General features: G+C 44.8%; 1 protein-coding gene across 1 annotated transcript in view; it reads left to right on the forward strand.

Annotated features, from left to right (window-relative positions):
- Positions 1 to 9,733: 9,733 nt before the first annotated feature.
- The window catches only part of chrm3a (cholinergic receptor, muscarinic 3a), a gene marked incomplete at its 3' end in the record, with an annotated part of 1,962 nt that continues 209 nt past the window's right edge, over positions 9,734 to 11,486 (forward strand). The window contains exon 1 of the mRNA XM_079280800.1: positions 9,734 to 11,486. This exon is cut by the window's right edge and continues 209 nt beyond it. Within this exon, the coding sequence (XP_079136926.1) occupies positions 9,749 to 11,486 (1,738 nt within the window). The 5' untranslated portion in view covers positions 9,734 to 9,748.

The raw sequence follows: 11,486 nt of genomic DNA on the forward strand, positions 1-11,486 counted from the left end.
TCCCAGTGAATTGAATTCAAGAGTGTAAATTAGTTGCATTTGGAGATAGGGTTGCAAGATTGACCACTACCGCATGTTGAGATTTAGAGGATCAACAAAAAACGTAGCTCACATTTCGTACCTTGTAAATTGTAGTGCGGTCCCTCTACCTGCTCTTGGTATAACAGGGATCTTTCCAAGTATCCTGTTTTGGCTGGATCCCATGCACAGCCATCCTTGGCACCCTGCATAACCTCTCACACTGATTATTATTTCACTTCCTTGCATTGTTATTTTATCAGACCGAGCTCCCGTCAAACTGCCGTCTGTTTATGGCCGCTGGTGCCAGTGTAAGCAGGACTCAGACACTCTGCTGCAGTAATCTGGATTGCAGCAAAAAAGACACCTCAATAAAAGCAGATCTCCTGGCTGCCCACGGTCATAAAGGAGAATAAACAAGGTTAGGGCAGAATAATTATGCCGAGCTGCTTCCTGGTATTAAGGGACTGACGGGACTTCTTCCATTGTACAGACACAAGTCCTGTTTTTCTGGCCCTAGAGGCAGAAGCGTTTACACTGGCCATGTTTACATTTTCAACTTGAAGATTCCCACTTGATGACTTAAGTATTGATATTTCTGTGTTTGGCTGTATGGGTTTCTGCATCCCCTTCTCTCCTTTTCAGTAGCTAAAGTAAAGTCAACACATACCTGTCTCAACTACTTTTTCCAGAATGATTATGTAAACCATTATCTTCTTAGCTGGCTTGAAAACTAAGGTGTGAACACAGCATATCTTTAGGGAGGGCAATGTAGGTCTGTTGGTCCACTTTGGTCAAGAATATCTCGAGAAAAACGACCGTAACCAGCAATCATTACCCAGCTGTTGTGCTGCAGATGAAATCTTTTTTTGCAAGATTACATAATCTGAAAATAAATATGAAAATATAGGTTAATGACAGCAGCTGTGCTGTGAGATAGGCCATATTGACATTTAAAACCCAAAGACCCCGCCCCTCTATCAGCTGCCGGATTGTCTCTCAGAAATTACAATTTGACAATATGAAAATATAGATCGTTGCCCAAACCTATGAGCTGGTATCGAAAATCTGTTTTGCAACCAACCATATCTGACTCTTGGCTCCGAGAGAAAAACACACAGTAATTGCAAATACTTATTTGGTATTCATACCATATGGACTGCATTTACACCAAAACCCAAATTTGAACGCGTCTGCTTTAGAGACAGCTGCAAGGATCAACTGTCTGAAATTCAAGCACGATATTAGCAGATGGAGTTGTTCCTCAGTCTAAATGCCATGTTTGTTTTGGGAATATATTAAATGTGTCAGGACAAAAAGTTTTTGCTCCCTAATTTTTCCAGTATTATAATAATAATAATAATAACTTTAATTTATATAGCGCCTTTCAGGGGACCCAAGGCCGCTTTACAAGAGTAACAGTTTAGACAAAAACAGTTTAGACAAACAGTCAGAAAAACAGAACAAGTAAACTAGGGGCCGAAAGCCTTGGCGAACAGATGGGACTTGAGGGCCCTTTTGAAGGCGTCCAGAGTGGAGATGTTGCGGATCACCGCAGGCAGAGAGTTCCAGAGGGTGGGGGCTGCCACACTGAAAGCTCTGTCCCCGAAGGTTCGCAGTTTGGTGCGGGTGGTGGCAAGCAGGCCAGAGTCTGAAGACCGCAGGTTCCGGGGAGGGGCATGTGGGCGGAGGAGGTCCGATAGGTACTGGGGGGCATGGGCATGGAGGGACTTGTAGGTGAGGAGGAGGATCTTGTATGAGATGCGGGACTTGACCGGGAGCCAGTGGAGGTTGATGAGGGTGGGGGTGATGTGCTGCCAGGGCTTTGTGTGCGTGGAACCCTGGCGGCAGAGTTTTGTACATACTGGAGCCTGTCCAGGGTTTTGTTGGGTACCCCGAACAGGACACCATTGCAGTAGTCCAAGCGGGAGGTGACAAATGCATGGACCAGGGTTTCAGCAACAGACTCCGAGAGTGACGGTCGGAGTCTGGCAATGTTCCGGAGATGGAAAAAGGCAGTTTTGGTGACGGACTTGATGTGGGACTCGAAGGAAAGGGTGGAGTCCAGGATGACACCCAGGTTGCGGACTTCAGGAGATGGGGAGATGGAGCAGCCGTCAACCTCGAGGATGAAGTCACCAACCTTCCGGAGCAGCGCCTTGGGTGCCACAACCATGAGCTCTGTCTTCTTGGTGTTGAGTTTGAGGAGATTTGATGACATCCAGGTTTTTATTTCGTGCAGGCAGTTGACAAGGGACTGAGGGGGGAACTGGGAGGATGGAGTAGTACTGAGATAGATTTGAGTGTCATCAGCATAGCAGTGGAAGTTCAGTCCGTGATGGCGGATGATCTTGCCGAGGGGGAGCATGTAGATGGTGAAGAGGAGGGGGCCAAGCACAGAGCCTTGGGGCACGCCATGATTGACTGGGGCTAGGGGGGAAATAGAGCCGTTGATGGAAACAAACTGTTCCCTGTTATGGAGGTAGGATGAAAACCAGGAGAGGGCGGTGCCAGTGACCCCTAGAAGGTCAGATAGGCGGTTGAGGAGGATGGTATGGGAGACAGTGTCAAATGCTGCAGAGAGGTCCAGGAGGATGAGGATGCTGAGGCGGCCAGAGTCAGCAGCAATGAGGAGATCGTTGATGATCTTAATGAGGGCGGTCTCCGTGCTGTGTTGGAGTCTGAAGCCGGATTGGAGGGGCTCATAGAGCTCATGGTTGGACATGTGGAGATGGAGTTGGCCGGCGACTACTCTTTCCAGAGTCTTACTGAGGAAGGGGAGGTTGGAGATCGGCCGGTGGTTGTGGAGGTCATCAATGTCCAGGCCAGGCTTTTTGAGGATGGGGGTGACTGAGGCAGTTTTGAAGCTGGTAGGGACAATACCAGATGCCAAAGAAGCGTTGATGATGTCCACCATGTAGGGGCAGAGGGTGGGTAAGCAGTCCTTGACCAGGGCTGTAGGCATGGGGTCCAGGGAGCAGGTGGACATCTTGGCCGAGCTGACCAACTTGGCCAGTTGGGGAGCATCCACAGGGACATATGATGCCTGTAATCAAGGAGATAGGGTGATGCATCAAAGGCTTTTGTTATTTAAGTCAGAAGAAATTGGGTTTTAGTTTTCCGTTCTCTTGCCAGCTTGCCACCAAGCGAAAACCTCCGGTGATGAGAAATTAAGTTGAAATGCAGTTCCTCAAACGGCAAATGCAATTCCTTAAATGCCCGGTCTATGCCTGGCTGTCACACATACCACGAAGAAAGTAAACAACAAAGAAACAACCAGGAAAAGTTGTGTATCGCCCATCCATGCTTTTTCTTTCCCTTGAAAAGATTCAGATGAATATGAACTCTGTTTCAACTGAATGAGTGATACATTACATTTTGGGGTGAACTTAAAGTGTAAAGTTATTTAAAACCCTTTATGCCAGTGTCAGCAGAAATGTACATTTCTCAAATAAAAATGAAAACAAGAGTGGAAAAGGTCTACGATAATTAAAAAAACAGCATCATGTCAACAAATTGAGTAAATAGAATCATCAATATTGTCGGCGAATCCTAAAGCCTGCGAACACCCACACAGGTGTCTGATTAGACCTCTGATCAGGACTGTGGGGGCGTGTATAGACTAATTGAGTGACATCTGCCTGAGTGTCCTGTTAGCTTTGTTGCACCTGTTAGGGCGGGGCAAATCACACCTTTATCATGCTTATTGGAAGATGATGATTTGAGACTTAATACATTCTCATCAAAGCTCTGGACTCCTTCAACATGATCAGAGGTCTAATCAGCCAGAATAATTGAACACAACTATGTGAATGTTCAGAGGCTTTAAGATTTCCATCTTTGTTCATAGTAACGGTTTTAATACTTCAGTTCCCAGAACTCTGGGGGCAGCAAACAGTCAGTTAGCGCTAACTCAATACAGCTCTGGTACTGCTGTAGAAGAGAAAACAAGTAAACTGTGAGATGATATAAGTAACTCTGCATTACATCATTTCCTGTGAACCCATCGTGCAGTTTATGGATCGAGGTCGCCCTCCGCCGTCAGACACCTCCCTCATTTTCATGCCATAATTCTTGTCACCCTTGTGCATGGAATCGCGGATCCACCAGCGAAGACTTGTTCAGCAAGTCATCTTTTGCTTTGTCATGTTTCTCACTGAGACGGACCAGGATGGTGGACATCCTTTATGAGCTGTCTTTATCTGCAGCTTTCGCAAACCTTTGTTTGGAGGAGGTGTGGTGAATGCTTCACACTCACTTAAGATTTGCCTAACTGAAAATCTTTGAACTTTAAGGGTGGCGGTAAAGCACAGCTCACAGACTCCAGCAGGTCCATCTCCTGCCAAGTAGGCACTAAATGCTTGTTCTTGTCAGCAGTGAGCACCTGACAGATGGCCTAGTGCTGTTTCACAACCCTTGTCACCATCAACTGGCAGCAGCCTCATCATCACCAGCTTGTGATAGATTTAGCTCATCCTGTGCAGTCCCTTTTTCTTTTATGAACTTCATTAAATACCACCTCTTTACACCCTCGCTCCGATGAAATAGTTTGAAAACTATTGAAATGAATCACCATCGTTTAAAAGGTGCTAAATTCAGAAGATGAATTCAACAGCAAACTAACTATTTGCTGTGTGTGTGTGTGTGTGTGTGTGTGTGTGTGTGTGTGTGTGTGTGTGTGTGTGTGTAGGTGTGTGTGTGTGTGTGTGTGTGTGTGTAATCCAAGCGTCTCTGTAATTTTTTTACGTAGATGTAGTCTCTATTATATCTTTATATCTAGGTGCAATTATACAACAAAACCGGACCAAAATATAATTGATTCATTAAATCTAATAAATTAGCATTGTAATTAGCATCATCAACCATGCAGTTCCATGTTATTACTGTCTTTGTTCAATTAATGTTTTGAAATCAGGCTTTGGCTTCACATTTCTCACCAAATACTAGAATGGTGCAGTGCTTTGTGTTGATTCAGAAAAACTTGGATTCACACAGTTCTTCTTATGTATATACTACTGGTTCAGAGCAAACAGTTCCCCTGAATGGTCCTCGGGGAAAAATGACATTTACCAGTCTACAAATTGTATTGTCAGAGTGGCTCTGATGTTTCACCGGACCGCATGTCGGAGGTGGTGGGGAAAGAGCAGCAGACTGCAGTTGCTGCTCTGCTATCTTCCTGCGCTCTGTGTGCAGCTGGAGGATCTGTGTGAAAAAAAAGCTTTCAAACACAGAGTTTGCAAAACCACAAGTCGGAGTCTTTGTCATGGTTGGGAACGCTGGTTTCATCGCAGATTCAGATTTTACTCAAAAAATATATGATAATGAAAGTATGATGAATAATTAGTCATTGAATTATCCAGCATGAGATATTGAAAGCTCCACCTTGGACACCTTACATTTAACAACATTGTGCTGATGGTGCCTCTCTTCACTCTTCACTTGAAGTAAAATAATTGAATGCAGTACGTTTACTGGGCTGTATTGAGATATATACTGCTTCAAAGGATAACATTGTACTGTTGGGTATTCATAGTTTTACTAACAGTCAATATTTCTACTTCAGAAAGACAGTTTTGTATACTGTGAATAAAACCGGTAATATTTCATTTAATTCGGCTAAGTTTCACTTTGTTTGCATGTAAGAAAATAACCATTTATTTTCCCAATATCTGCTCAGTTTATTTAAATAACACCTGTTTGGAAGTTCACTGCGATCGTGTTTGCATGTTGAAGTAAACGCATGGTGTGAACAGTCTGCCGGTAAAATCATACTTAATATTTCAAATGCAACCGAGGAACTGAAGGGCACAGGCGGCTGGGCCCGGCTCAGCAGAGTTGTTTTGCCAGCGGAAACATGATGATTAGTTTGGCAAAAACTTACACAATTTGAGTGGCAATGGCAGAGTGGGTCAGAAGTTGTTCCAGCAAGCCTGCTTAATGAACTCAAAACACAGAAATCGGTAACTCCACAGAGCCGTCGGTGCTGTGGTATTACTTACCAGATTACATTTCACCCTGAAACAAGCCACATTACCACCTTTTATCACTCTGAATGAGCTGGTATCTTTGGTTATAAGTGTTATCCTTTATCGTGCAACACCACATCCTCCAGCTTTGAGGGATAGCAGAGGCTTGACTGAGAGGAGCTCGTGGATTTTTCTTTTTGTGAGTACGAAGGCATTGTTGCTTTTAATGCACGGTCAGTGCCCACTGTTTGAAGGCCTCTCCTACACTCGCTGTCCGTCCTCTTGCTACAAGGCAAAAAAAAGCTCTCTTGTAATTGCCAAAAGCCCGAACTCTAGTTTTGTCAGTCCACTGTAGCTTTCCAATTGTTGATTCGTTTTTCTCAGCCTGAATACGAACCTTTCGTTCCATGGTTGAGTCTAGTTCTGTCTTGTTTGGCAGTAGCCTTTTCTGTGTTTAAGCTGTTGACGCCTGAGTCGTTTTTACAATAATGCCTCATTGCAGTAAAGTGCTAAAAACCCCTGACTGCATACAGATGTCTCCCTGCACTTGTCACACATTACATAAGGTGCTACATAAGCCAGTTGTTACATTTTAGACAAGCCAACATGAAAAAGCAACACCAATATTCTTTTTCTTTCTTTTGTTGATTAAACCTCCCCAACATACCTAAAGAATGGTACTAGGAGACATGCAACTCTTTAACGCAAGGCATGTAGTGGCACTCAAGGGGCTGCATCAAATTACAGCAGCTTTAACCTTTATCAAAAAGCACTTATCAAAGACTCAACATTGTTGGACATTATCAGTGCGTATATAATAGTAACCTGAAATGGCCTTGTATTAGCCACCCAATCATTGAGATGGATCCTTGGACCCAACTCGGATTGCGCTGAACCCTGCTAGGACAAAATGTCAAGGAACCCGGAGCACAATAAACGAATATCGATCTCTCTGTGCACCTGAAACCATCACACCTACGTGCCTGCGAGTCAAACATAAGATGTAAAGCTTAGCGTGGGTGTGAACAGAGCGATAGACACTATAATGGCTTCACTGTGATAGCAGCTGATTTTCAAAGTCTCGCTAGCCCACCCGTGTTGTCATCTGCTGCATACAGTTTTCATCTTAAAAGGCTTGATCAGTTTAATTATAGGGGAAAAGAAACAAAGCCACTCGTCCTCTGTTGTTCAGCCAGTTTCTGCTCTCGTGGGATGTTTACAGATGTAAATCTATGGTCGTTAATCATTAGAATTTCAGGCAACAGCCAGGCTTGATTGTCCCATATTAATATTTCTGCTGTGGTATTAGTCAGTGTTGGGCACAGAAAAATGGAGCATGAATAAACAGCATACATATAGACACATACATTGTATGTACTGTATATTTGACAGCATACGAAACAAGACAAGCATCATTTGATCCAATCAGTATAACTAACATAATTCATTTTGTGTTCTCAGTGTGCTGTACTCCCTGAATGCTATGCCGACATTGAACTATCCTGTCACTCTTAAGGCGGCAGAGGCAGGTACACTCTTTCCTCCCCTGTTCTGCAAGCCTCCTTTTGCCTCTATTCCCCAGACATGACACTGTCTGATTTTCCTTTTTTTATTCTATTATTTGGTTTTCTAATTTCATTTTTATCATCCTGTGTTTACGCCAAGTCAAGGTATCAGATTAAAGACAGATTTCCCCACTGTTAAGCCCTTACCATATCTTCACATGGACACATTTGGCCCTTGTAAGCCAATTAAAAGATGTTTAACACTCACAAGCAACACATTGCTGTCTTGAATTCTCAGTAGAATTTGCTTTGTGAAGGGTAAACTTTGTTTTCGGAGGATCAATGTTTTTCTTTCCATCTATGTGCGCATATGCATGCACTGTATTTGTATATGCACATAATGTATACAATTCATGTATGTGGCTGTGCATGCTCATGTAACATAAACAGTGTTTGTGTGAAATGTGAGAGCATATTCTGTGTGTATGTGAATGGCTGCAGTGGTATATGTCCACAGAGGGGATAGCGGGGAGCCCACTGTCAATAGTAGTAGCAGCATGCGCTCAATGTCACAAACGGCTGTCAGTCGCTGTTGGCTACTGAGGTTCTTTAAAAGCTCTGCGGGAGGTCTGAGATTCTGTCAAGGCATAGGAGCAGCACTTAGCTTCAAATACCTTTGTCTGTCGTTTCAAATAGTGTGTGTGCTTTTGTGGGTTTACTGTATAATGTGTCGTACATGTGTTATCTGCACATGTATTTGTCAGTGTATTTGTTTAAATGGGTGGTGGTGGTGGTGGTGCTCCCGGGGGGTGTTGTCGGGGGGTGTTGTCCCCCAGGATAACAGGTTGGCGTTTGTTCCCTTCACACAGGCCGGTTAAGGACAGTGTCAGGTTTAAAATAAACCACTGGCATAAACGTCAGCTCAAGAACACCAAGTTAGCGACTTTCACATTAAAAAGAAAAGTCATGGTATTGAGCCAAAGTTATCAAATCACACAAAGAATTTTTGCCACATTTGTTTTTAAAAAGTTACTAAATATTCTACACTAGATAGCATCTCATTTTTTTTCAACACATACAAACATATACATGCACACTGAATGCAAAAAGCAACGGTAATTGATTCACAGGAAAACTTGAAATGGACAAGACATGCTGCTCTACAAAAGGACAGTCCCTGCTATTATCTAATTATCAATAACTGCTTCAACGAAAACCACAGGGTCTTCCGTTTTTTGTTTCCATTGTGAAGTGATGCCCAATCAAACAACAAACAGCACTCTGCTATTTTCTCTCTGTTTCACGATTTAGTTTTGTCTCTGCGAAGCTTTTCTTAGAAGGCTCCTGGAACAGTAGATCAAGTCTGGTGGCAAATTATTCTTTCTCCTCCATTCTTCATGCTGTCTGCCATCGCCTACATAAGATGATGCCTGCATAATGTTATAGCCTAGCTGTCGCCAGCAACGTCGTTTTTAACTTTTCTCTGACTTTGACTTGGGTTATGAACAGACACCGGTTGTTTTCTGTCACGTTCATATTTTAGAAAAAACAATTGACAGAGTTTGAGCATTAACACTACAAAACACATCACGAGCAAACGGTTTCACTCTGTATGTGTTTGAGTGACAGACTGACAGACAGACTGACACAAGACACCAGGCTTTGAATGAAGATCATTAGTGAGCAGCTTCCACACCTAATCGGACAGAAGAAAACCACCCCTGTTCATGGCCTATTGTTATGCAAGGTGCAATCCCAACGCAGCCATCCTTACAGACTCGAAAATGCATTACCTGTGTTTAAGTGAAATGTCTTTTGCAATTTGCTGCGTGTCATACGTGACAGCTGGTGAATGCAGTCAGTCTCTCTCACTGGAAGTGTTGGCTGTCTGGCCTTGTTGATTTAGATGCCAAGTTGTAATTTGATATATGGCTTGCAATGCATTCACAGTGTGCATACAGATCGTCTACAAATGCAGTTATAAGTGATTGTTTAGCAGGGTGGACAAATCAGACCCAAGCATCTTTGTCATTTCAGACATCCAGCTTGGTAGAGTAGCTTTCTAGCCTCACCTACTGGATGAAAAAAGAAATGCTGATGTGTCCTTTCTCCATTTCATTCTCTCTGTCATCCCCAAACCCCCTTTCTACTTCCCCTTTTGTGTCAAGTCCCTCCCTCCCGCCCCCTCTCTCTTTGTACCTCCCTTCTTCTCTTTCCTGTCTTTCTGTCTCTGTCTTAGGAATATGCCAGGACATAACAATGAGCTCCAACAGCACAGACCCTGGTCTCTTCCTGACTGCAAACACCTCACTACCAGCAGCCGGAGCCTACCCTCAATCCAATGCTCTTCACCAAGGAGGAAATGGAGGAGCAGCCTGGTTGGCTTATCATACCCTGGATGATAATTCCTCTTCCACCAGCAAACTCTTAAACCTCACCTCAGACTCCCAAAATGGAACTGTGCCCCTTGGTCCCTTGGGTGGCCACCCTTTGTGGCAGGTTGTCCTTATTGTCTTGCTGACAGGCATGTTGTCACTGGTCACCATCATTGGCAACATCTTGGTGGTGGTATCCTTCAAGGTTAATCGCCAGCTAAAGACGGTCAATAACTACTTCCTGCTGAGCTTGGCAGTCGCTGACCTCATCATAGGGGTCATCTCCATGAACCTCTACACAGCTTATCTTGTTATGGGCTACTGGGCCATGGGCAACTGGGCCTGCGACCTGTGGCTGGCTATAGACTATGTGGCCAGCAATGCATCAGTTATGAACCTACTGGTCATCAGCTTTGACCGTTACTTTTCAATCACAAGGCCTTTGACCTACCGGGCCAAACGGACCACTAAGCGAGCTGGGATCATGATCGGTCTAGCCTGGTTTGTTTCTCTTGTCCTGTGGGCCCCAGCCATCCTATTATGGCAGTATTTTGAAGGTAAAAGGACAGTGCCCTCAAATATGTGCTACATTCAGTTCCTCACAGAGCCCACTATAACCTTCTGCACAGCCATGGCGGCTTTCTACCTGCCTGTGACGATAATGAGTGTCCTCTACTGGCTCATTTACAAAGAGACCCAGAACCGTTCGAAGGAGTTAGCTGGATTGCAGGGTTCGGGGAGTCGTGGTGGGATAGCAGGTAGAGGTGGTAATGGTAAAGGCGAGAAATCACGATTTGTCCATCAGACAGGAAGTTCTAGAAGTTGCAGCAGCTATGAGCTGACCAGGTTGTCCCGGAGAAGGAGCACTTGTCGGGAACTAGTCGGCCGCTTCCACTGCTGGCCTGGGGTTCGTTCTTGGAGACCTGGAAGTATCCGGCAGGGGGAGAGGGATCCAGACCAGAGCAGCAGCGACAGCTGGAACAACAATGATGCTGCCGTCTCGTTAGACCACTCTGGGTCTTCAGAGGATGAGGACTGTGGGGGCAAAGAGATGATTACCCAGAGTCATGCTATTTTCTCTATTGTTCTCAGCCTGCCTGGTATAAAGGCTGCTGTCAACTCCCAACTCACCTCATGTGAGGATCTGGATGCAGCCTCAGAGGAGGATCCCCTCAGGGGAGCGGAGTATAACCGAGACAGCCTCTCAACAGTCACCGCCAACACCACTGCCGCTACTACTCCCGATGAGGCAAACAGTTCAGAAAATAGCTATCACCAACGCTTCTGCTCACGAAAGATTCAGTCAATGCCTACCATCCAGGCTACCTCTAACCAAGGCTCGGATGCTCCCGCAACAACTGCTACTACAGTCGCCGACAATACCACCACCACCAGCACCTCCACCAAATCCCCCTCTGTCCCAATGTCCTTCAAAGATGCAGCTCTGGCAAAGCGTTTTGCTGCCCGAGCCCGGACTCAGATCACTAAGAGGAAGCGCATGTCCTTAGTAAAGGAGAAGAAGGCCGCTCAAACTCTCAGTGCTATCCTCTTTGCATTCATCATCACATGGACACCGTACAACATCATGGTGCTGGTCAATACCTTCTGTAATGTTTGCATCC

Source organism: Melanostigma gelatinosum, assembly GCF_949748355.1.
Source record: "Melanostigma gelatinosum genome assembly, chromosome: 12".
NCBI classification, from domain to species: Eukaryota; Metazoa; Chordata; class Actinopteri; order Perciformes; family Zoarcidae; genus Melanostigma; species Melanostigma gelatinosum.